Here is a 26,487-nt window from a genome sequence, read left to right as displayed (position 1 = left end):
TCCCTAACTCAGGTCTCCACTTGGCGGGTGGGGAGTGCTGAAGGCCAATGTTGCACAGGTTTATTGAGGATTATGGGCTCTGGAACTGGGCACTAGTGTTTGGACTCTGGCTCTGTCTTGAGTGACACATGGCTCTTTCCTACTCCCAATTTTCTTGTTGACAAGATGAAGATATAAAAGCTCCTGTCAGGGCGGTCGTGATGATCAAAGGAGGTCACACAGGCACTTAACAAAAGGCCTGGTGTACACCAGGCACGCAATACAGTTAATAGTATCACCAGTAGTGTACATTTCGTTGCTCATGGCAAGTGCACCATTAACTCATTAAAAATGAAATGTATGTTGATGGATCATCTTCCCTGCTGCTGGGCTCCGGCCGGCAGTTCTGAGCATTGAGACAGGAATCCAAGGCAAATCTATCTCCTCCCTGATCGCTATAAGAGACTCACACTGGACACAGTAGACAGACTCACACTGGAGGGTTTCAGTTCTACATTCATTTCATAAAGCAGAAGCGAAGTCCAATTGCTCTGAGGAAGGCATCACAGTGGTGCGAAGCCAGAACGTCTCAATCCTGTGCAGCCGACTATACCCTCCAGATGGACTATCGGAATCGACTGCTGCTTCTTTGGGTGAGCACCAGGTGAAAGCAGTGGGCTACATTTAGAGGCCAGGTTTTAAGAGAAACACTCACTTTTTTGCCTGGAACACCACTCCATGCGGGAAGGCAAGAGGTAGGCTGGGAACTGGGGTGAGCAGAGCCACATCACCCATCTCACATTCACTCACTCTGCAGCTGTGCTGTACAATAACGCCACTGTCACTAGCTATCCCAATCTGAATGCACTCAGTCCCCCAGTCACACTGGCCACACTGCAAGGACTCAACTGCCACCTGTGCCTCGTGGCTACTATCCCGGACAGCACAGACCCGGAGCACTCCCATCATGCAGAACGTCTACTGTCTAGCAGATGGCACTGGGAAACGACGACTCGCTGAGCTGAATTCGCCTCCGTTCCATGGGCACAGACCTCCACAACATTATTACGGCCTCCGTGGAAAGACAGCCCTAGAGAATTTACATGATAGAAAGTGACAGAACTGGAACTATGGCTCAAGCCCCTGATTCAGTAACATCATAGACCTGATGATCAAGAAAATACAGAATGGTATGAGCAGGAGGAAGGAGAACAGGGGATCTGGCTGATCAGCAGAAAGATCCTGTCTGTGAAGAACTGACGGGTTCAGACACCAGATTAACTTTCCCAGAGACACACCACAATCATGAGGTAGAAAATCCAGTACAGGTCAGCCCTGACCCCTCTCTGCTTTTCAGAGGACTCCAGACAAGGATTTTGAAGCCTGATAACAAAAGGAGGTACAAGGAAAATGAGTTTCAGATCTGCCTATGCTGCCCAGGGTTTTACAGCTCCAGGGTGATCCCTTCCTCTTTCTTTCTTCTACATTCAACCGTCACGGCAATTATCTCTGAATACCCTCACTGTTCTGAAGCCTTCAGAGTCTACCAAAGGTATAAGCTTTGAACTTGCTCTGTAAGTTTAAAATAGTCTGTTTCAGCCTTCAGCTATTTCTAAATAGAGCTGATGATGTCCCTCAAATCATCAGGATTGAATTTGGAGGAAAGTTGGAAGTGTTTGTAGGTTGATGACAAAATGATGCTCTCAGCACGGAAAACCTAAGACAAGAAGAGTTGATCTGCTATGTGACCTGGAGTAAGACACTTGCCCTCTCTGGGGTCTGGGTCTCTCTCTGCCTAATGTTTAACCACACAGTGGTGGCTCTAGATGTTTCAGTTCAGGTGAGCAGTGGGATAGAAACAGCTGAGGCAGTCATCAGATCTGAGCCTCGGAGAGGCTGGTATAAGAGTGTGGTTAAGGGTCTGGACTCAGAACCTAGGCTACAATCTACCACTGACCAGTCAGTTACTTAACCTAGTTAAGACATCTTCCCTACTGTTAAATAGGGATGGTCAAATGAGATCATTTAGGCAATGAACTTGGAGTACTACACACATAACAAAGGCCTCATAAATGCTAAGAGCATTACCCATCCCTGCTCAGGAGCAAGCTGTGTGTGACCTGGGGTGTGGAATCAGCTCCCATTCTGAGCCTCAGTTCATTTACTATGGGGTAAGGTGACTTCATTAACACTGGATGATCACTTGCATTGCACTTGACTCTGAAATTTTAAGGAACTGCACAATGCAGATTTAGTCACTTGGCAATGTGTTCTGGAATAGGTCCCTCAATTCACTGTCACCTGGGAAGTACCATGTGCTGCTCCAGCGTGGTACAGCTGACTGACAGGATTCCATCTTAGAAGACGCGGTTGGGCCAAAAATGTAACTTCTAGCTCCCCTGCCCCCAACTAGGGCGTCCCCGGTGGTTCAGTTGGTAATGAATCCGTCTGCATGCAGGAGACCCAGGTTCAATCCCTGGGTTGGGAAGATCCCCTGGAGAAAGAAAGGGCAACCCACTCCAGTATTCTTGCCTGGAGAATTCAATGGACAAAGAAGCCTGGCGGGCTACAGTCCACGGTGTCACAAAGAGCTGGACACGACTCAGCTACTGAACCACCAAGTCGCTCTGGTTTTGTACTATTAAAGGAAGTATGAGTTATTCCTCCTGGTCCCAGGGTGCTCCAACCACTGAAGAGAAAGCAGGCGTTTATGAAGAGACAGTAAGTCCCTGGAACAGACAAGTCAGAGGACCTGCATGGCCCCTCCCAGTGCTGAGGGTCTGTCCTCTCCTTTCCTCTTGCATATTAGCCTGGAGGACAGATGGGTACTTCATGATATAAGCTAAGTGAAGTCACATGTGCTCCACTCTGATAAGAATTAAGTGAAAACAGAATTAAGTGAAAACAGAAAGAAACAGAAGCTTGCGAGATCAGAATCTTTTCTCAGACTGGATGGAAATTTTCCATTTCATCATGACTTTAAAATAGCAACCTGAAAACTTGCTCTTGACTTGACTACCGATATACAAGATAAGCATGTTTAACACAAATGTCCTTAATAGAGGTATTTTTTAAAGGGCAAAACTTTAAAAAACCAGGACCACAGGGCTGCAAAGGGAGGACCCTCTTCCTTTCCTAGCTTGACCGGATACACAGCTGAACCCTAAATGCCCCCCGACACCAGAGAAACATAATGAGGGGAGAAGGCAGGAAGAATGAACTTCCCATTAGTTAATATGCTGGGGGAGGAGGAAGGGAGAGGGACCCAAATAGAGGGCCTAATAACTAAGGCCTCTGTTTACCAAACACCAGGCAAACTCAGGTCAGTTCAGTCACTCAGTCATGTCCAGCTCTTTGCAATCCCAGGGACTGCGGCACACCAGGCTTTCCTGTCCAGGCAAACTAGATTTCACTAATTCCAGAGATGGGAATCAGGTACTCAGGAAAGATATGGGAGCAACTAAAACCTCTTCTAACACTGAATGTCTTTACTCCATGAGTTAAAGCCCTTAAGAGAAAGAAATCCAAGAAGGTAGACACCCTAGGCAGCAGCCAGCTGGGAACCCGCTCCCTGTGCTGTGCAGTGCTTAGTCACTCAGTTGCGTCTGAGTCTTTGCAACCTCAGGGACTGCAGCCCGCCAGACTTCACTGTCGATGGGAATTCTCCCAGCAAGACTACTGGAGTGGGTTGCCATGCCCTCCTCCAGGAACCATCTCCCTACTCCCCCACAGAAAGAGCATCTCATACAAAGAGGGTCGAAGACAGCACACTCCCCACTGGCAGTTCCCCAGTCCCCTGCAGCGGCCTAGCTATGACTTGGAACAGCTTAGCTGTGGGCCCTGAGGACTAGCAGATCACACGGTTAGTCAAGAGGGCTCCAATGGTATTGCAAAACATCTTCCCTTTGGGTTAAGAGACACTGAAAATGTGATCTTTTAACTGCGGAAGCAGCAGGAGGCCAACGGCCATGTTCAGAGAAGGAACTGACTGGAATTCTGAGCCTGTGGTTTTAGACCACAACAGAAAGAGTTGACTTACACACAAGAGCAGAGAAAGCACTTAAGAGACAAACACACTGACAGAAAGCCCTTGGACACTTACAGCTCCTGTGTCCAGAAGTGCTTACTGCTGTTTATTATTATTAAATAATTGTTTTTATTTATTATTATCCCCCATCAGTGTAGGGGAAGCTCACCTGTGTGACTCTCAAACGGCTGGAAATCTGTCTTTAAAATTAGTAACAGTCTTGGACAGAATGTATAATTTCATTTAGGGGGAGTACAAATTTTTAAAATAATACAAAAACAAAGGAAACAAGCTACATGTCCAGCGTTAAAGGAGTAGTTTACTAAACACAATCTACCAGTAAAATGGAATATCATGCGGTCATAAAAAGTATTTACAAAGGATATGTATAGTCATGAGACAATTTTAAACAAAATGCCAAAGACAAAGTTACATGTATATGAGGACTGCAATTATTTATAAAAAGTGCCCAAGGGGATTAACACACAAGATAAAATGCAAAAAAATTATTTTAAGTCACGGGGATATTGCTAATTTCTTTTTCACTTACTCTAAATCTAGACAATCTTCAAATCTTTTATTACATTCACTTTTTTTGGAGCAATATTTTGGTAGAAATTTAAAATCAAGCTCAAACTACTAGTACAGAATCACAGAGTTGTAGACATGAAGTGAGGGGATCCCTTTCACATCTTACAGATGAAGAAACTGAGGCCTCATGGCCGTCCCTGCGGTGGGGATGGGGGCTCAGAGCACAGTTAGTGCTGCTGCTCTTTTTCTTTGTAGCTGCAAGACCGAAATGTGTGGGAGGCAAAGGGGGTGGAGAAAGCCACTTTGTTTGGACCTGGAAGCTTCATTCTCTAAAGAGTCTGGCTGCTTGGACTGCTTTATATTCTAGGCTGTGATACATCTCTTAACTGAGATGGTTGTACTGTTATTCTGGTCTTCAATAACAGGTTTATGACATTCTCATACCTAACTGAAATAAAATGTGTCATGTGGCAAATGCCACAGCGAATCAGTTCAAACCACTGGAGGACAGGTTAGTGCCTCAAGAAATCCAAAGAAACTACTCTTTGTACATCTCCGGCCTCTTTCAAGTGAAGCAGCCTCTCCCAGCCTCTCCTTCTACACGAGGTCTGGATATAAGGTGATCTGCTAGGCCTGCATGGCCAAACATACGGGCTGGAAGAAACTACTGTCCCATATGAAACTGTAACAAAATGAGCACCAATCTCTGACATGCATATTTTTCCTTCCTTTCCTCTCCAACAGTGTAAAATAAAGCATCAAAAAAGTAGACATGGTCATCTTTGGCAGATGGGGAAGAGTGGTAAGAAAGTTGAATTCTAAGTGGAAAAAAAAAATGAGGCTGAACCAGATTTTCCTGCTTCCCTTTGGGATAGAGAGTTAGGAGGTGGAGAGAAAGTTGGGGAGAAAACAAGAAAATAGCCCAAATAGCAATAAAACAAGCTGCCATCAAAATTTATGGGTGTAAATGAAAACAATCAGTTACATCAAAGATCTAAGATCATATACCAATTAACCTTCAGCCAAAGAATCTGAAGTTACAGAGATACAAAAACAAAATGAACTCAGATAAATGCAATTAAGTTGGTGCTACAGTAAAATGCCACTCCTGAATCCCACAATAACTTCAAAGTCTCCAGGGAAGGCAAGGGAGGCTGAGCACTCAAGAGATGAAGGGGCTATGCCCTTTAATAGGATGACAATGCAAGGTCAAGTCATAAGAGATCGCAGGAGAAGGGGAAAACAACCCAGTGTGCTTGAAGATCAAAAGCAGCTCATATCCTCTGAGCATCACACTGCAGAAGGGAGGTGAGACCCACAGACAGAGCCAGGAAAAGCGAAGTGAAAACCAAGAGGCATCTAAGGACAGCATGAGGTCTGTGAGTCAGGATTGCTGGCTCCTGTGGGGTGCAGCAGAGAGGAGCCTGGCAGGAAGAGAGACATATGCTACCAGAGGCTGAGCCAAGCTTGAGAAGAAAATGCGGTAGTGAGAGGAGCCAGGGCCAGCTCAAAGCCCCAGCTCCTCCAGCAGGGACAACACATGTACACAGACAGACCTACTTTCTCTATAGGAACCACTCGGAAACAAAGCCCATTATTTGAGCTATCCCTATCCTTTCTTCTAGTGCCCCTTGGACTTCAACAATCAGGGCCTTAGAGTTGACATTATGAACACCGTGCACATGGGTGCTGTCTCCTCAACACTCAGATCTAATTCCTCTGTACAGGAAACATACATGCTTGATCAAAGCCTCCAGGGTTGCCGGCAAGAGACAACAGTAAAATCTAGGAGAGTACAAGCCTCTGATCTTATCACACATCCAGGTGCTTTACTGAAGAGTCAAAGCTGCACCCAGCACATTCCTTCCTTTCAAACACTTTGGAGCAGCAGTGGGCTGCAGGCAGTTGGCTGTTTTCCAGGTTGGTCTAAGGAGATAGCCCAAAGGGCTGTACAGTGAAGAATATGAGAAGCAGATTCTTGGTTGCCATCAGCTTTCTGGGGCTGGTGAAACCAAGGTGTGTGCTCTGCTACCCAGGTCCAGCCTATAAGAATGCCTCAGCAGGAGAGCTGCCCAAGATTAAATAGGAAGGTCTTGAGTTCTCAGCTCCAGTGAGTTCCTTCCATGCACACCTGGGACACAGAGCTTCCCACCCACTGCCCTAGAAATAACATCAGGAAGGTATCTGTAGGTGGCTGGGGGAGGGCCATCCTGGGATGGGCGCCAGTCTGCTCCCACATCTACTTGGGTGAAAGGAAAGGATTACAGCCTCTTGCTTGTCCTGCTCTTGCTAACAGTCAACCAATGAAGTAATTTCGAACTTTCCAGACTATGAGCACAAGTTAGACAACTATCACATCATTTATCCCTAAAACACTCCATTCTGGTCCAATGAACAAATATTGTATATTAACACATATACATGGAATCTAGAAAGATGGTACTGATGAACCTGTCTGCAGCAAAGAAACGGAGATGCAGAAGTAGAGAACAGACTTGTGGACACAGCTGGGGAGGGAGGGAGTGGGATGAATGGAGAAAGCAGCACTGACATATATACACCATCATGTGTAAAATAGCTGGTGAGAAGTTGCTACATAACACCGTGAGCCCAGCCTGGCGTTCTATGATGACCTAGAGGGGTAGGGTGGGAGGAGGGGAGGGGGGCTCAAGAGGGAAGGGATATATACATATAATTATGGTTGATTTGTGTTGTTGCAACCAGAAACCAATACTACATTGTAAAACAACTTTCCTCCAATTAAAAAATAACTTAAAAAAAAAACCTATTAAAAGAAATACAGATCAGCTTTACTCCAAAGACAGAGGCTTGGACTGCATACTTTAAGGAAAGTTCCAATACGATAAGCAAAGATGTCTCTTTTCCCAAAAGAGTAAAAGTTAAAAAAAAAAAAAATTAACCATGGCCAAAAAGAGACATCTATGATTTAAGCATTTCAATTTGGAAAGAAACTGCTAATCCCTTAAAATTTAAATTAGATATCACAGACCAATTTATTCAAGAATTATTTTATCAGCTTCACAGGAGCTTCAAAAAAAATAATTTATTTTTGAATTATACCAGTTTTAACCAAGAACAAATAAGGCTCTATCTTGTCTCTCAGCTCACACTCCCAGGTATGTGGTCAGAAGAGAGGAATTAAACACAAAGTGATAAAGCAAACACCTAGGGTAGTTAACAGAAACTTTCTAAGAAACAGATGGTGAGACCACTATCCAAAAGTATCTAGAATAGTATCAAGCAGTCTCAGAATGCAATCCAAGGAATAGACTGTCACACTGGAAACATGATTATTTGAAATAAACAAACATACACTTGCTATCAAAGAACCTACAGTACTCATTACGCATGTGTGTTAAATGGATCTCTTTTAAACTTTTTTATTTCATACAGAATAATAACTGCACCCGTTTACTAAGCATCATGACCACTGCCATTACATTTTAGGCAGTCTCTATAAAGAAACCACCATTCCCATTCCTGTATCCTTTAGAGCATGTCTACAATCAATTCAGTCCCTCCACAGACATGCCTCAACTCTGATGCTGGGACAGCACCCCAAGTTCCCTGCTCACACAACACTGGCTATGACACAAGCCCTCTCTCACAAAAGCCCTGGGGACTGGGTGCCCTCTGGGGAGAAAACAGACAAGCTAATGATCTTGTCTTCTACTCACACGTCAGACAGACCAGCATGGTGCGCACGGAGAGATCTATCACCAGTTCGCAATGCTCAGGGCCGCGGGCCACAAAGAAGGGGATGATGATCTCGGCTGGGACGTAGAACTGGAGGGCATAGGTGAAGAAGATGCCGATGGAGTAGAGCAGCTTAACTGACTGGTACAGCCTGCAGAGAAAGTTGAGACACACTCAGAGCCAGCTGTGCATACTCACACACCCAGCAGTGAGAGTGCAAAATGGCCCTGTGGTGATTTGGCCGTATCTCTCCAAGTTACAAACACATGCCTCCTTTGGATGAGCAATTTCAGGTCTAGGGATTTATCCTATAGGTATACTTGTACATGCACACATAAACTTACAGTAAAAATATGTCACTGCAGCTCTAAGTCTGAAAGATTAAAAAGAGTTCTAATGTTAATCGGTAGAGAATTGGTTAAATAAATCATGGCACCCCGATGTGCTCAGACGTGTCTGACTCTTTGTGACCCCATGGATTGTAGCCTGCCAGGTTCCTCTGCCCATGGAATTTTCCAGGCAAGAAACTGAAGTGGGTTGCCATTTTCTACTCCAAGGTATCTTCCCTTGGAGTAGGGATCCTCAGGGATCCAAACCATGTCACTTGCATCTCCTGGATTGGCAGGTGGATTCTTTACCTCTAGCGCCACCTGGGAAAACTGGCATTCCCACAGAAGTGTTAAAAAGTAGGAGAAAGAACTCCGGTGCTGATACGAAACTACCTCCATGATTTACAATGAAGTGAAAAAAAGCATGAAGCAGAACAGTGTTGACAGTACGGTACCCACTGTCTAAAAAAGTAAAAAGGAAAAACACTCCCTTTCAGACACACATACATGTGACATTCCTATATATGCCAAGTATCTTGAGGAGGAAACACAAGAAACTGATAATGATCACCTCTGAAACGGAAAATTGTAAAACAGGGGTCCTGAAGAGGCAAGTGGAAACCTAATATTTTCCGTATGCCCTTTGAACATTTGGTATCTTTTCCATGGCATATAGCCTTTAACAAATAAAAACAAGGACCAACATGATATTGTAAAAATTAAAAAACAAAAACATTTTTAAAAAGGGAAAAAAAGGAGTAAACAGCAGGAAGAAAATACAATTCAAATGCAACAAGCCTTCTCATATCCTTCCCATCCAACTCAGTGCTCCCTAAAATCAGAATGAACAGGCAGGAACAAAAGCCATCTTTCCATCCCACTAGGGCTGGCTACTATCCTACCACTGCTTCATGGGAGGCTTCTCGGAGAGACTGCTAACCTACCACAGGACACGTCTATCTTATCCCAGACCTAGGACAGTGAAGAGTAGAAAAAAGGTCTGATCAGTAAGTATTCAGATTTGACATGCTCATTAAAGAGAAGGCCATCCTGCCCCTAAGAAAAGTTTTACTTCAAAGAAGACCCTTATGCATTACCAGCAAGAAACTGGGGCCTCCCTCCCTTGATGGAAATCTATTTAAAAGTGGTGATTATAGGGACTTCCTGGTGGTCCAGAGGTTAAGACTTCACCTTCCAGTGCAGAGGACGTGGGCTCAATCCCTGGTCAGGGAGCTAAAATCCCACATGCCTCAGGGCCAAAAAACCAAGACATAAAACAGAAGCAATATTGTAAAAATTCAACAAAGACTTTTTAAAAAAAAGTGATTATACTGTTCATGGTATGCACGCACTTTCTCTGTGGTTGAATGTAATACCTAGAAGATGTTCTAATGCTACAAGCAGGAGAACACCCTGGGAGACACTGAGATTGACAAAAGGTCTTTTGCTCCAAAAATGCAAAATTAAAAACCCTTCGGGAAAAAACCAGCTGGCAGCTCTATAATTAAATCAGTGCAGCCCCAAAGCCTTCTGGAGTGCTGGGAAGTCTAGATTCAGGATAGCCACCTGCTGGGACAGCCAGAGAAATCATACCCGAAGGGAGGCAGAAAGACTAGGGGAACTGGGATGGAAACACCAGAGGAAAGAAGACAGACGCTCGCCTATGGCTTCAGATTATGTCGGCTGCTTCTGCTGCTCCTGATCCATTTATCTTCAGTTATGCTGAGCTACTACTTGACTCTTCTCTTTTGAAAGGGCATGAATATTTGGAAATTGAAAAGCAGGCACTAGAGAGGAAGAGAAAGACTTTGGGAGGAAACAGCCCACTTCAGGGTTGCCACTTGTCTGTTCATCAGGGTGACCAGTATTAAACACTGATTCTACTGAAAAAATATTTTTCTCAATTTCCTCAGTCTGTCCTTGTACAACGCCTCACCCATTAGACCTCTAAAACCAGGCCGACCTGAAAGGTTATTCTGACCCCTAGGGCGTTCGACAAGCTTTACAGCATCTGCTCACAGCTACTGTCTGCAATGAAATTTTAATCTTCCAAAAAGAATTGCTGCTCAGGACACACCTTCTGACATTTACCTTTCCAGGAAGGATTTCAGTATGTCTTGGTGTTTCTCTGCAAAACAGCAATCATGACTTAGGGAAAGTGAGATACAGAAGGGTTCCTAGCCCATGGTGACAGGCTCCACCTGTACCTTCACATGGAGCAAGTGACAATCTTGGGACAGGCACAGCAGAAGCTGGGGACCAGGCAAGTTTGCCCTCCTCTCTCCTTGTGTATCTGGAATGGTTCGAGGTCAGTGGACTGGACGCTTGACCCTTCTGGGGTCAGATCTCCTGGGAGAAGCGGCACCATCAGTCAGTGGATCAATCAATTCACAAGGCATCTGTCTCTATCAGAATGACTCATCCAAAGTATAAAGCTCAGCACCATCCTACTTCTCCACAGTGCCAGTACGGTAGTACCAAGCTCATGCATGTTATTTGATCTGCATGACCATTCTGACAGAAATAACTAGTCTTAGTTCCCAGAAAGGGGAAACTGAGGCAGTGGGAAGCTGTGACCTGTCCAAGGATATAGAGAGCTGGGACATGGTAGATCACCTCTATCCTCTGGGCTCCAGTGGCTTCCTGGTAAGCTCTCCTCATTTATAAATGCCTCACAGTCTCAGCACTTAGTCCTCCCTTTGCGTTCAAAAATTTTTCACTTGGTTTTGACTGTATGCCAGGCATTGTGCCAGGGGGGTGGAGTAAAATGAATAAAGCTTACAATGTAGGGAGAGCACAGCACAGGTAAACAGACAACTACAACACAATGGAATAAGAACTAGGACAGGATCCTCAGGGGACCTCGCGGCAGCAGAGAGGAGGGCCACTGAGCCAGACTTCACGTTTCAGTCGGTGAGACATTAGAGAATTTCTCAAACAGAGTAACTCCCAGTATAAGGCCTCTTCACTGAGAAGGGGATAGATGGGGGTGGAGCTAGAGCCTGAGTGGCCCTCACTGCATCTAAGGGTTTTCTCTTCATCGTTAAGAACTAAGGGACGTTTCTGTGCCCTCTCAACAGGGAGACTGCATGATGGGACTGGGTTAGATGGCTCTCACAGGTAACAGGAGAAGAACAGATATAAGAGAGAGTCAGACTCAGGCAGGGAGACCAGTCAAAAGACTTGATGGGCAGCCAAGGACGGATGGTGCTAGTCTGGTGACTGGCAAGAAGGGGCTAAAGTGAAGTGGGCTGATTTAAGAGATAAGGAGGAGGAAAAATAAACATTATGACCCTCATTGATTTTTTGAAAAAAACCAGTGCTCCTAGGATTCCCTCGTCCCCTACATACCAACAGTTGGGCAGGTTGAGAGTTATGCTGCCTTGGATGTTAGCTCCAAATTGCAGGTAACCCAGAATCCCCAGGCTGACATAGAGGGCAGTGACGATAGTCATTCCTACATAAAGGATGAGCGAAAATTTCTTAGGATCCTTCATTTTGTTTTCAAGGGGCAGAACCTAGGAGAACAGTGACAGACGAGAAAGCAACATTAATGGTCAATAACAATAATCAAGTAATATTCTCAGAAAAATGTAACCTCTCTTTTTTCCCCCAGAACTTCCCCAAAGCACATCTATTCTTATTTTACTAGACAGACAAATGTTAAGGTGTTCATCAGATGTTATGCTTGCAAACTCTGGGAGATGGTGAAGGACAGGGATGCTGCAGTCGATGGGGTCACAAAGAGTTAGACACAACTTAGCAACTGAACAATAACAACACTTGCCAAGCTGGAGGAGCTTTGGAGCCTGCTGTGTAAGCAGGAAGTCCCAAGAGGTATGGTGGGCAGGCCCGGAAGCCAGCACTCCTGTTGCAGGCTGGCTCTCTGCCTCCTGCGGGTTGGGAGTGCCTTTTGCACCTTGAATGCAGGTGCACAGCCCCCAACAGGCCCTCTCGCATCATGCCCACTCAGCATGAGGAGGAAGAGACCCAGCGGTGGCCCAGGCCAACTGTATCTTGACGGAGATCATGGCTCTGCTAACCTGTCCCAAGAATGCAAAATGCAGGTCAAGGAAAACTGCCACTCCAGCTCCCAGAAACTGTTTCCTTAATCTCAAAAGGGGTGGGCACTAGCTGTGACAAGTGAAACCTCCAACTTAGAGAAACTGAGGTGCTAGGGGTGGCATGATTTAATAGAGGATCCTGGAGGCTGAGGTTTGTGGAGATGTATAACAAAACCCAGTTTTCAGACTCCTATTTCAAACCACTGACCCTGCAGCCTCCTCCCTCACAGCAGAGGATTTTCTTTAACATATTCCTTTTCACATTCTTTTCTATTATGGTTTATCACAGGATATATTTCCCTGTGCTATACAGTAGGACCTTGTTGTTTATCCATCCTGTACATAATAATTTGCATTTGCTAATTCCAAACTCCCCATTTCCCCCACTCCCCACCTACTCCACCCCCGGTAACCACAAGTCTGTTCTATTTGTGAGTCTGTTTTTGTCTCATGATATGTTCATTTTAGATCCCATATATAAGTATCTTTCTGATTTACTTCACCTAGTATCATAATTTCTTGTTGCATCCATGTTGCTGCAAATGGCATTTCATTCTTTTTAATGGTTAAATAATATCCCTGTGTGTGTTTATGTATGTGTGTATTCATTATCCATTCATCAGTTGATGGACACTTAGACTGCTTACATATCTTGGCTATTGTGAATAGTGCTGCTATGAACATAGGGGTGTGTGTATTTTTTCAAATTATAGTTTTGTCTGGGTATATATGACAAGTATAACCCACGACTGGGACTATTAGATCATATGGCAACTCTACTTTTAGTTTTTTGAGGAACCTCCATACTATTACAAAAGGCATTTTATGAAGAATGGTTCATACAGGGAACAGAGAAAAGACCAAATTTGATTATGACAACCTTCATGATCTGCTATCAACCGCACCTGGCTGGGCTGTTGCAGGAAAAGCAACTTAGGGCAACATCTAACTGGCCCCTCCCCCTGTCTTTGATCTTGTCATTATGCCCATTTTCCACAAGGGCCTCTGGCCACCAGACAGAGCATGTCTCAGCCAGACACACCAGCAGACGGCACACACCATGAGCCTGTTGTTGGCCCATAGCTACGGGGTACATCACAGCTCTGCATCTCCAACCGACCTTCTGCATCCCCCACACCAGATCAAGGGGCTCAAGCTTCAGTTGATCCACAAACCAACAAGAAACAGTTTCTAAGCTTTTCTTTGGTTTCTTTCTATGGGGAATCTTGGGAGCCAGAGGGCAGGGAGCCCATCTCCTTCAGGCCAGCCAGTCTGGACCAGGGGTGCAGAAACACAGAGAGCACGCGAAAGCTCAATGAGCCCAGAGATTTTCCTGGTCACACCCAACAACCCTCAGATCCGGCCTAAGAGTCAAAATAGCCATATATCTATTTTAAAAAGAGAAAACACAGACAAATCTTGAATTAACAGATAATGACAGTAACAGAATGACTCTCTATCTGAGCCCCTGCTGATGAACAACTTCTGCCCTGTGCTGTTAGGGAGAGCTGATAAATTCAGCATAATGTTCCTTAAGAACCCAGGGTCCCCGGGCATCTTTCCACATTCACTCAGCCTCCTCTTTTCAGATCTGAGTGTTTGGGAGCTCTTTATCCTGCTGTAATATGGGCCCCTTCAGGCCTCTGCCTAAGCAGCAGGGAAACCATATGTTTGTGAATCAAGGTGAGATGTTCTTGGGCAATGAGAAGCCCCAAGAGATAGCAGCAGGGAAGGTTTAAAACCTCAGAACAGTCACATACACATGATCACTCAAAAAGTCTCTCCCATGGTGTTAAGAGTCTTACTAACACATTCTATTGACCCCACCAAGGCAATTCCTCAAATTGTGACAAAAAATGTCCACCTCTGAGGTTTTCTTAAAAGCGTATAAGGATGCTCACCTTATACACTTTAAAGGAAACCTAGACAGTGCACCTGAATGAGAAGGAAGTCCAAATGGGAGGGTATGTGTATATGTTCAGCTGATTCATTTTGCTGTTTAGCAGAAATTAACAAACATTGTAAAGTTCCATTGAAAATTAATTGTAAAAAAGTGTGTAAGGTGATAGAGCAATCAAATAGGGACAAAAAGATACTCCATGAAAGGAGAACTGTCTTCCCATTTCTTAAACCCTAGGCTAATAGCTTTCTTCAGAAAAGAAATCTGAATCTTTATTATGAAAAACACAAGTAAAAATCTAATTAGGTATACCCGAGGGACAGATTCCTCTCTTTAGGGGAAATTGGTGAAATCACAGCAATGATGGAGGAGATGAGCTAAGAGTGAAGACAATTGGTTTACACATGGAAAATACAGCTGAAAGTTTCAGGGCAGAGAATTCACTTATATGTTTATTGATTTAATGATAATATCAATACTATTATTAATGAAAATAAAAATTATTGAATGCTCACCATATGTCAGGGATTATGTGAAGTACCTTAGACATGTCTCATTTAATCCTAAAAACTATTAACACTAGGCTCACTTTTCAGAAGCATACAATGAAGAATCCGAGAAGGCAAGACCTTGCACAAGGTCACACAGGTACTCTTTGGTAGAGGTGAGCCTAACCCCAAATTGGTCCAGCTCTAGACCCTGGATTCCAAATTGTCACCCACCACTGCTTACTGCACACACAGGAGATGAGTGCAATAGAGAGGCTTGGAGGGAAACAAAAACTGGAGCTAGGAAACTTGAGTGGAGTCTCTGAAATGTTCATTAAATGGCCAATAAACCTTAAAGATAATCTCTAGGAGCATTTCCTCAGCATTCCTTAAAACGGACCTTAAGGACACCGAGGGCACCAGAGAATCATGCTGTATCTCTTACCATCCCGATGCCTTCAAACGCAAAAATGGCCGTGCCAAAGAACAGAGGGTAGGTCTTCCAGGAAGCCACCAAGGGGAGGTGGCTGGGGTCCGGGATATTCTGAAAGAGAGGAAATAAAATAGAGCAAAGGCTATACAGAGATTCATGATTTCAACCCCAGCATCAGACATGCCAAACTTTACCTAAATCTAAGATTCTCTTAAGGGAAAAAGTATGACACTATGACACCTGAGAGATAATTTGGGGTTGTGTGTAGCCTTTCTAATTTTTCCTTCAAGCCAAGAAAAGTCTACTTGCTTTGGGGAAACGCAAATGTTAAGAGACTATATAAAAAGAATCACATTCTTTCACTAGGTGATCCCATCCCCAGAAATATAATCTGACAAGGAAAAGGTGATTAAAATGTGAAGAAAATTGAGCAAAGCCTTTGAACGATAAGCAACAGCAAGCCTAAATGTCCCTGAACATCTGTACTGTTAGTGTACTGCACATCAACTAAACCACACTATTGCACTATTATGCACTATTTAAAAAGTACAAAGTAGGATAAGTAGTACATGAAAAACTGCTAATGAAATAATAGAAAAATATTTTTAAAATTTATATATTTACTATGATACAATTACATAAACATTCCACACAGATACAGCTGGAAGAAAAGGTGGTAGGTTTTTAGATGATTAATTTTCCCTTTTACCTCTACTTTCCTCTCTTTTTTCTAAAATTCTGTGATCAGCACTTGGAAAATATTATTGACAGGCACACGACAGTAGTATTGGTACAAAGGGGGAAAAATAGCAAAAACAGCATTTTAAAAAGAAGGCAAATAAAAACCAAGGCAACTGATAACACGCAGGTACAATGTACCTAGCTGGCTGACCAATGGCAAGATTCCCCAGTGACAGCTGGTATTGAAGGAGCAGAACTCAAGAGACAAAAGCTGCCATTCTTTCAGAATTGGACTTTTAGATTTAAAAATGTCTTTAAAACTGCCTTTTACAATGTTTTAAAGCTGATTTAACTATAGAGGTATCTAGATAAATATGGAGCCTGTTCTAACAGTGTGACAGAATAATATTAGAGAACAAAAAAGAGACCTATTAGTCTCTACAGTAGGTTTCTCTTTGAAAGACTTCAAAGCAATTATATTGATATAGTAGTCTCCTTAAAATATGAAGAATTTTTAAAATGCTTTCTTTTCTGAGCCCCTGCTAAGAAACCAGTTAGATCTCTTTATGAGAGGCACTGCAGTTCCTGGAATGAAGCTGAGACTAGTAAATTTTTTTTTTTTTTTGATGAAACATGATGGTGAGATTGTCCTTTAATTCCCTGAGTCATAGTATAACTACAGTTTCTGAAAACTGCCCAGGGTCATACACTGGGCTGAGACATCACAGAGGGAATTTCAAAATACAGGTCTGGGGATACTAGTGTGAATGAGACCAGCAGAAGAAATTTATAATTTCACATACTTAATGATGGCTACTGCCTTATATCCCAACCAACTAAATGGAAAAACTTAATTTGCAAAAAAACATACAAATTAAAATTAGGTCATTTTCAACATATTACCTCCTCATTTACACCACATTATCATGTAACTATAACAGCTTTTTGAGAAATTGCTGGTAAATGTACATAAGGATTGCCAGATGTAGTCCAATTTTAGGAACATTATTAACTGTGAAAAAAATATGTCTCAGAATTAAGGATATCCGTGGTAGTCCAGTGGTTAGGACTCCACACTCTCACTGCTGAGGGAATGGGTTTGATCCCCTTGAGCCTCCAGGTACAGCCATAAAAAAAAATAAAGAAAGAAAGAATTAAGGACATGCAGTGATAAATGACTGTACCACTTGTCATGCACGTGAAGAAGAGACCTGCTCAGGCAGAAAGAGTCAAGCGACTCCCTCCAATGGTGTGAGCCTGAGGAGCAAGGGCACCAGTCACGTATATGCTCAAGGTTAGGAGAAAATTCAGAACTTTGGACACTGGGGGATTTATCAAGACAAAGAGGGAAAGATACCAAGATGGGACAGCAGTAAGAGCAGCGACAAAGACAATCAGAGGGACAGCTTTAGCCATGTGCCACGTCAACAAGAAGCTGCTGGCCACCCAGCCAGACCACATTCTCCCCTCTCCAGCCCCGGTAGAGAGCACTCCTGGGTCACAACACTACTCCCCACTGAGCCCAGAGGCAGGCTCAGAATCGCTCTCAGGCCTCAGCAGGGCTGCCTCGTCTGAAAGCGCAGGTTGTACTAGGCACAGACAGACCTCTGGACAGACACTTCTCTCTGCTGGGTCTGAGATGCTATGGTCCCTGTACTTCCATCCCTGTCCTCCAATCACAACAACCACAGCCCAGCTATCTGCAGTGGTGTGAAATTAAATGTGGTGTCTACGTGAACTGGCCTCACTTCCTGTGTCTTTGAAAATTTCACTGCAGCATGTCCTAAGCACTGACTGAGATCTCTAATCATAAAATTAAATCATACATTATTTATGCTTCCTTGTGTTAACTTAATGGGCCAGAGATAGGGGAAGAAACTCTCTAGAAATGATCATTCATGTCACAGGCCCTCCTTACAGTCCATTAAAAAAATAGAACACAGACAGCTGTCTATTTGATGCTTTAGAAAATAATTCTACAGGAGAAGAGTCTGTATCTGCCACCCACCTGAAGGAAAACACAGAGAATGCTCACTGACTATGTGTTTATCTAAATTCATTATGTCATTTCCTCAGTATACAAAGTCGCTGCATTTTATGACCCACTGTTTTCCTGGGAACCTCATCGGTGGGTAACTGGGTCACTGTTATGCAGACTGTGAAAATGAGGTAATGTTCACCTGTCAGACTGCCCCAAATTAAAAAAGATTGATATGTCCAGTGTGGCTAGCATGGGATGCTTACAAACTGTGGAAGGGAGTCTGTAAAATTGGTAAATGGCTTTTGGAAAAAGCAACTTGGCAGTATAAAAAATTCTAAAATGTATACTCTCCAGCAAGTGTACCATCAGCTCCTCTGTATGCATATATTACATAAATACATGGAGAAGTATTTATACATGTCCAGAAAAAGATAAGCATAAGGATACTATCATAATACTGAAATAGCACTAAGGCGATACATGAATTGACAGGTCACTGACTGGGGACTGGTTAAATAAACTACAAAACTATGGCACATTTATTCTCTGAGATACTATTTAATAATTTTTTAAATAAGAGGTAAAAACAGATATATCAACATGGAAAGCTTTCTGAGGAGAAGTTAAAGAAAAAAACTGTTAAAGAAAAAAACTAAGGTAGATAAACACTATATATAATAATTTTTAATATTATGTTAAAAAACATAAAACCAATTTTTGTTTTATATAGTTCTCTACATAGGAATATAGGATGTAAATCCATTCAAAGGACCTAGAAAACACATATAGCGGGTCCTAGAGTGGAGGAGATTCACATAGGTACTTGTGTTCTCTGTATTTTAATGAGTATGTATTGATAAGTTGTTTGGGGAATTATATTCAATATCAGGAGATGATGAAGGACAAGGAAGCCTGGAGTGCTGCAGTCCATCGGGTCGCAAAGAGTTGGACACTACTTGGCGACTAAACAAACAAACAAAAATCTTTTTTTAAAGTTATTGTTTTAAAGGGTGGTTGGGGAGGGATAGTTAGGGAGTTTAGGACTGACAGGTACACAATGCTATATTTAAAGTGGATAACCAATAAGAACCTACTGTATAGCACAGGGAACTCTGCTCAATAGTATGTAAAAACCTAAGTGGGAGAAGAATTTGAAAAAGAACACACATGTATATACATAACTGAATCACTTTGCTATACATCTGAAACTAACACAACATTGTTAATCAACCATACTCCAATATAAAATACAAAGTTAAAAAAATAAAATAGAAGGGAAACATGGAAATAAAAATAAGATGCTCAGCCTGATCTTCTACCCATCCATACACAGATGTCCTCTCCTGCACCACCCCACAGACCTGCCCACATGGGCCACGTGAGGGGGAATGATCACCGGATTTAGAATTCTGACAAATAAACACAAAATGGGAGTGGTAAAATAATAATATAATATTCCTTACTATATCATAAGATGATTCTTCTATTATTAGTATAAAAACATAAATCTTATAATTTAATATTTAAGAATCATTAATATTTTCTGTATTTTCCAATCTTATACAGTGATCATATATAATCATCTAACGGGGAGAAAGTCTACACTAGCGGTCTCAGTGGGGGTGATTCTGCCCTCCCTGGAGATGCTGGGCAACATCTAGAAACACTTTGGCTTTCACAACCTGGAGAGCAGTTGCTACTTGTGGGCAGAGACCAGGATGCTGCCAAGCACCCCGTGATGCACAGGACGGCCCCCGCAACAAAGAGTTATCAGGCCCAAGCGTCACCAGTGCCCATGCTAAGAAACCCTAATCTAAGTACACCACTTGTAAGTAATACCCCTATTTCTGCTCACTTCCTCACTTGGTGTCTCTGATTATCTATAAGACACAGTGAGAAGGCTGGGCTCCCACCTGAACAGTGAACTGGTAGATCATGACCAGGCTGACTGCCATGGTGATATTGGCCAACAGGGAGAAGATGGACAGGGCTCGGAGGTTCCTGACGAACACCAGCAGCACCACGAACGGCAGGAACACAAGCATGTAGAGTCTCGAGTCCATAGTGGGTGTCAGGATCACCGTCTCGTTGTTGTGGCAGTTGCTGGTGGTCCCATTGGCCGTTTCTATCACCTAGAATGAAGGGGAGAAACAGAGACAGCCTCTCCAATGACAAAGGCCAGTGACCCTCCCACCAGAAGGGGTTCTAGGCTAAAGGCTCAGTGTGTGAACAAGGTCGTAAAGTCAGTGGTCATGGAACCATCTTCAGAGATCTTCCTAATTATCATTAGCAACCCAACTGTCAGAGCTGGGATTGATCACATCATACCTAAAGACAAGAAAGGACTTTCTTGGTGGTCTACTGGTTAATAATTCACCTGCCAACACAGCGGACATGGGTTTGATACCTGGTCCAAGAAGATCCCACATGTCACGGGGCACTCAGACCCATGTGCTGCAACTACTGAGTCTGTGCCCTACAGTCCACGAACCACAAGAGAAGCCATCACAACGAGAAGCCCAAATGCCACAACTAAAGAACAGCCCCCACTCGCTGCAACTAGAGAAAGCCTGTGCGCAGCAGCAAAGACCCATCACAGCCACTAATAAACAAATGAATAATAAAAAATACAGACCAGAGGACAGCAAGACATCTTGAGGTTTCTCGATGTCCTAGTTCTTTAAATAAAATCAAACGATGCTGACCCTGTTCTGTGTAAAGTGTTAAGATCTCAATTCTCGTGCTGAACAAAATTGGCTTGGGAGGGATCCTAAACAGAAAGCCCACTCATCTCTTGCCATTCTTTTCACAAGGACCTACCTGTTTAAAATTGTCAGCCAGAAACACAAAATAGATACAGCAGAATCCCAGCTGCGTGATGATTAGGAAGAAGTCCACAATGCGCCTGTGGGTGGGGAAGGAAGGAAGATAAAAGATCAAACGATAGAAAGTAAGATAGCCAGAGAGATGGGGGTTTGAAGAGTGCTTCCTCCCAAGTCATCACAGACCCTTCCCATCAGGTTACAAGGATGAGTGTGCCCTGCTAAGAGGGGAAAGTGTGTCACTGGTCTAGAGCCCTGGAAGAAGGTGAGGGAGGCGCTATCTGTGTGGCTTCCGAGACACCTTCCTGGCTGCATGCCAGGAATGCTACACGCAGTCGGGTAGACCCGAGACAGTCCTGAGACTGGACTGGCCGGAGTGGGGCACACACCTAAGGACCACTGCCCAGTCCCTTGGCTACCCCTTCCCTATGGCCCGCCTGTCCCATTTCATCATGTTTGTCCTAAAGCTACAGGGAGCCCTTAGCATCACAGCCCAAGAAGTGGACCCCTTCACAGTCTCTTTCTATAACCTGGATCAAAAACCAACTGACTCTCACATAGGACATGGAAAGAGATGTATCAAAACAGCCTGTGGTTGAAGCACAGTTACAACACCACCACCTAGTGACAACCTAATGGGTCATCAAAGGGAAAAAGCTTAAATTATGGGCCATTTTAGATGGAACAGTACACAGCAGGTAAAAAGAATATGTTAAGTCTACGTGTGCCGAAACAGAAAGTCTAAAGACCTTTAAGGAAAAAAAGAATCCCACCGAGTTGCCAGTCAGAATGCATAGTATGATAATTAGTGTAAAAAATGTGAGGAATCTGTACATTTTTTTGGTACATGTTTTTACATACTCAGAAAATTCCAGGAGAATATTCATGCAACTGTGACTTTACTTTTACTCTTCACTTTATGTTTTTCTATCTTGTTAAAAAAAGTTGTTGCTGCTTTTTTTTTTTTTTTACCACGAGCACACATTAATTTTATTAAAGGAAGGAAGGAAAGGAGGGAGGGATGTAGGGAAGAAGGGAGGAAAGAAAAAGAGGGGGAGGGATTGGGAGAGAGAGGAGAAAAAAAAACAGAGATGCAGAAAAATTTCGAAAGGAGAGAGGAGAAGAAAGACTCAGTCAACAACCAACCAACCAACAGGGGTCACTTGGCAACTTGTCTTCTCCAGGCACATGAAATTATTTTGCTGAAAGAATTACAGAAACCTACATCACAGGAGGACGCTTACTATGTGTGAAGGTAAAAGTCTCCCTATGATCACAAAAAGGAGTTTTTCCGGAGAACATTAATATGATTCAATTTAAAAAAAAGGTGGGAGGAACTTCCTTGGTGGTCCAGTGGCTAAGAATCTGCTGTGCAATGCAGGTGACTCTGGTTCGATTCCTGGTCAGAGAACTAAGATCCCACATGTCCCAGGGCAACTAAACCCATGCACTGCAATGAAGATCCTGAGAGCTGCAATTAAGACCCAATGCAGCCAAATAAACAAACATTAAAAAAAAAAAAAGGATCCAGCCCTTGATGTTATCACTTTTCTACATCAAAACGTACCATTGCCTCAAATGGGAAACAAACAGTAGACTACCTCTCTCCAGGTGTCTGAAAAATTATCAGAAGGAGAAATTTCCAAACACCTCCCACGTCAGCTCCTGAAACATCTCTTTCCCTAACAAACCCTTTTGCTCTAATTCCCCTCACCTCCCCCTTGAAGCCCTGCTTCTCCTGCCCAGTGCCCAGCCCTGAAAGCACCTATCAAGCACGCTTCTCACTGGTACAGTGGACAAGAGCATCTTTAGGATTCCTCCCCCTCGGGGCCCCTGCAGTGCATTGCTAGTTCCTGATACTCTCTCTACTGGTACACCCTGACCTCTTGTTCTCAACAGATCTCCCACACATCTTTCTCCTTCTCCTGGAGAGCCAGGACCATGTAATATGGGGAAACCATCCTCCCTACACCTGGAATTGCTTTGTACCACTTACAAGAGTGTGTTCAAATGTCTGTTGACCAAAAGAGGGGATACAATACCATCACTGGTCACAGGCTGTCAAAGCTGGAAGAGCCCTTAGCTACTTTTCAGGCCAGTGCCCTCCTGTCTTACCAGTGAGAAAACTGAGGCCCAGGGAGAGGAGTGGTCACACAGCTCAAGGTCACACAAATGACCACTGGCAGAGCTGAGCCCAAGCAATGTTCTTCCCACTAGCTACACGGTCTTCAACCCCTCACCACCCTATCTGAAGACCCCCACACTGGGCAGCCACAGCAGCAAAGAAGAAAGAAACCCATTACCTTCCCCAGTGCGCGTGGTTCCGGAGCCAAGAGACGGGGCTGGCTTCCAGGCCGTACATCACCGTATCCCCATAGTCCACAAAGGGCTTGTTCAGTCTGGGAGCAAGCAAGGGAGGGGAGGGCGCAGTGTGGGGTCAGACAATGACAATGACAGGACAAACAGCTCATGGAGACCTGGGTGGGCTCCCCATCTGCCACCCCAGGCACACCACCAAGTCCTCAGTCTGATGCTTTTGAGGAGCATAAGTCTGAAGTCAATGGGACAGTTACTTCCTTATCATTAAGCAATCATCTGGTAAAATCTTTTCAATGGGGTACATATTACAAAGCACGTAAAACTACATATGGTCTCTGTACACTAGTTATAGGTTAGTGTGACAGATGGCGTATGTGTGTGCTCAGTCACGCAGTCATATCCGACCCTTTGGGACCCCATGGACTGAAGCCCGCCAGGCTCCTCTGCCCACGGTATTTTCCAGGCAAGAACACTGGAATGGGTTGCCATGCCCTCCTTCAGGGGATCTTCCCGACCCAGGGATCGAACCCACGTCTTCTGTGCCTACTCCAGTGGCAGGTGGATTCTTTACCACTGAGCCACCCAGGAAGCCCATGTGACAGATGACAACAAGCTAAAAAAGGGCAGAGAAACTTCCAGAGAAAGGCCGTTAACCAGCAGCCAGCCTCAGCTGGCACAGAGAGCCGAGAGTGATGTGTGTTGAGTGCTCGCTTCCGGCGCTGGTAACGGAACCTGGAAGGACAGGCTGTCACTCGAGAGGTGCGTGGAACACTCTTACCTGTAGCAGAAGTGGTGAGCACACTTCACCAGGATACGCATGCAGTGCACAGCCACGAGGCCAATCACCAACAGGCTGAGGGGACCCATCTGTGGACAGGCATTGCGGACCAGGGAGGGAGAGACAGGCAAGCAGAGTTAGAACTGGAATTTGCACATGGTCAAAATGTAACTAGGGTACCTTCCAATGACAGAACTTCCAGCAGGGCATTCAAGAAACAAATGTGTTCACAGAGATTAGTTGAGCAGGAAGGGTACCCTCTGAACCTCGGTAGGCCTTCTAGAGAATTAATCTCCCGGAGGAGAATGACATAGATTAGGCTGTTTTGAAACTGCTGCCTACTCAGCAGAACAGAAGGCCTCCTGGGACTGTTGGGGAAGAAGAGACAGGCTAAGGGCTGGTGGGAGGGGGCGAGTTCTGTCTAGAGTAATGGCACAGGCCAGTCTTTAGCTGAGGACAAGTCCAGCCTCTGAGCTACCTCTAACTTTATTTTTACTTTTCCCATATAATTTTTTTAAGTTGATATGCTGTATTTTCATTGTTATTCAGTTCAGTTTTTTTTTTTTTCCTGGCTGCGAGTCATGTGGGATCTTAGCTCCCCAGTCAGGGTTTGAACCAGTGCCCTCTGCAGTGGAAGCACTGAGTCTTAACCAGTGGAATCCCCCACCTCCAACTTTAAAAGAAAGCAGAATGGCTTTGGACAGGCAGTCTATCAGGGGAAGAATCAAGAAAGAAAAAAAATTAGATTTTCAGAGTTGTCCGCCTAAGGGCAGGGCATGGAAAGACTGAAAAATGGAGAGAATTCTGTTATTCTTTAGTTAATATTATTGATGGAAACGGCCAGGACCTCCTCCTTACCTCAAGTAGCCTCCATGAGGGCAGGAATCTTTGTGTATTTCACTCACTAATCATAGTCTTAAGAATCTAGAAGAGTGCCCGGCACACAGCAGATCCTCAATACATACTTTTAGATGAATAAACCTGAACCCTGCTTTTTCTCAACTGCATTTGGAAAAGAAAAGCTTCTCATTTCAAAATGTTTTACATGAAGTAAATTAAACACACACACACACACACACACACACACACACACCATCTCCTAAAATTTGTCACAATGCTTCCCTGCACCGACGCAGACCCTTACCAAGATGCCTGCATTTTTCACCGCCAGAGGTAGCCCCAGGAGTCCTGTGCCAATGTTGCTTTTTAGCAGGTGGATCAGGGTCTGGAACCATCTGAAGTGGGAATAAGGCAGACAAGGGCAGGTTAACAATAATAAGATGTAACATTTATTGAGTACTTACCATTGAGCTAAGTACCTTCACGAAGCATCTCATTCAATTCCCAGCATGGCGGGCATATTCTTTACCAGTGAGCCACCAGGGAAGCCCAGAACAACACTATGAGATAGGTATTAACTTCATTTTACATAGGATGAAGCAACTTTTTCAAGGTCACACATCTGAGTGTGAGTCTGGATTCAAACTTAGGCTGTCTAGCCCCCGAGCCCACTCTTCTGGTCACTGGGCTATGTCCATTCCCCGAGGCATCTCTGAGTTCACTGTGCTTAGAGATTAGACCAGAGGGACAGTATGGTGTCGCTCCCGGTGTATTGGTTTTCACCCTGAACTTTCCACTATAAAGACTCAGATCCAGAATTGCAACAGAGGATTCCAAGCATAACTGTGAAGGACAGACACACTGGTGTGAGTAAAGAACAGGGGAAATAACAAAATAGAAGCCCCACATCCCTATCAGAAAGTTTTATGTAATGTGAACAGAGTAAAAGTCATATGGTCCCACAGTCCCTGGTGTATTGTGTATTAAAAAAAAAAAAAGTTAAATGCCATAGAGTCCTAAGATTGGAGAAGCCCTCTTCAGACAGTCACCTAGTTTATCTTTCTGCCTTGAGAACAGTGTTTCCCCTTGGCTGTTATAGACTGACCCTCTCAAGCTGCAATTGGAAAGCCTCTCATGTGTCATTATTTTTCCACTTAACAAACACCATCTATAATGTGTAAAACATTGTGTTAATGCAATGGTGGAAATTGCATGGATCAGATGTGAACTTTAGTCTCTAGAAACTAATTAAGTCTGCAGGAAAGTAAGGCAGACATGTGAAAAAGATCAAACATGATACCACTTTGCCCCAGACATCCTCAAGATTTGGTCCCTGGCACTGTCTGGAAATTCCTCTCCACATATAACCTAAATACCTCCTAAACAACGCTTCCACATATGTCTTCCAAACTGCAATTTAGTAGAAACTGAAAGCAAATCATGTGTTAACTTGTGGTGGTGGTTTAGTCACTAAGTCGTGTCTGACCCTTGTGACCCCATGGACTGTAGCCCTCCAGGCTCCGCCGTCCATGGGATTTCCTAGGCAAGAACACTGGAGTGGGTTGCTATTTCCTTCTCCAAGGGATCTTCCCTACCCA

General features: G+C 44.0%; 1 protein-coding gene across 5 annotated transcripts in view; it reads right to left on the bottom strand.

Moving 5' to 3' along the window:
- SLC36A1 (solute carrier family 36 member 1) overlaps positions 1–26,487 on the bottom strand; it is a 106,493-nt gene that overhangs the window by 49,306 nt on the left and 30,700 nt on the right. For 4 of the 5 annotated variants that reach the window (XR_011486931.1, XM_070465669.1, XM_070465667.1 and 1 more), the window contains 8 exons: positions 25,194–25,284; positions 24,050–24,138; positions 23,256–23,351; positions 20,951–21,035; positions 20,044–20,262; positions 15,481–15,579; positions 11,935–12,101; positions 8,236–8,405 (listed from right to left, as the gene is read on the bottom strand). Coding sequence is in view for 4 of the 5 variants with exons in the window: in XM_070465669.1 (XP_070321770.1) it covers positions 8,236–8,405; positions 11,935–12,101; positions 15,481–15,579; positions 20,044–20,262; positions 20,951–21,035; positions 23,256–23,351; positions 24,050–24,138; positions 25,194–25,284 (1,016 nt within the window). In the remaining variant the exon portion in view is untranslated. Of the gene's footprint in view, positions 1–8,235; positions 8,406–11,934; positions 12,102–15,480; positions 15,580–20,043; positions 20,263–20,950; positions 21,036–23,255; positions 23,352–24,049; positions 24,139–25,193; positions 25,285–26,487 lie in introns of those variants that run through there. The other variant, XM_070465670.1, reaches the window with a different exon arrangement.

This window comes from Odocoileus virginianus, chromosome 3 (genome assembly GCF_023699985.2).
Source record: "Odocoileus virginianus isolate 20LAN1187 ecotype Illinois chromosome 3, Ovbor_1.2, whole genome shotgun sequence".
Classification (NCBI taxonomy): Eukaryota; Metazoa; Chordata; class Mammalia; order Artiodactyla; family Cervidae; genus Odocoileus; species Odocoileus virginianus.
Note: the sequence above shows the minus strand (reverse complement) of the source record. Positions and strands in the feature narration are given on the sequence as shown.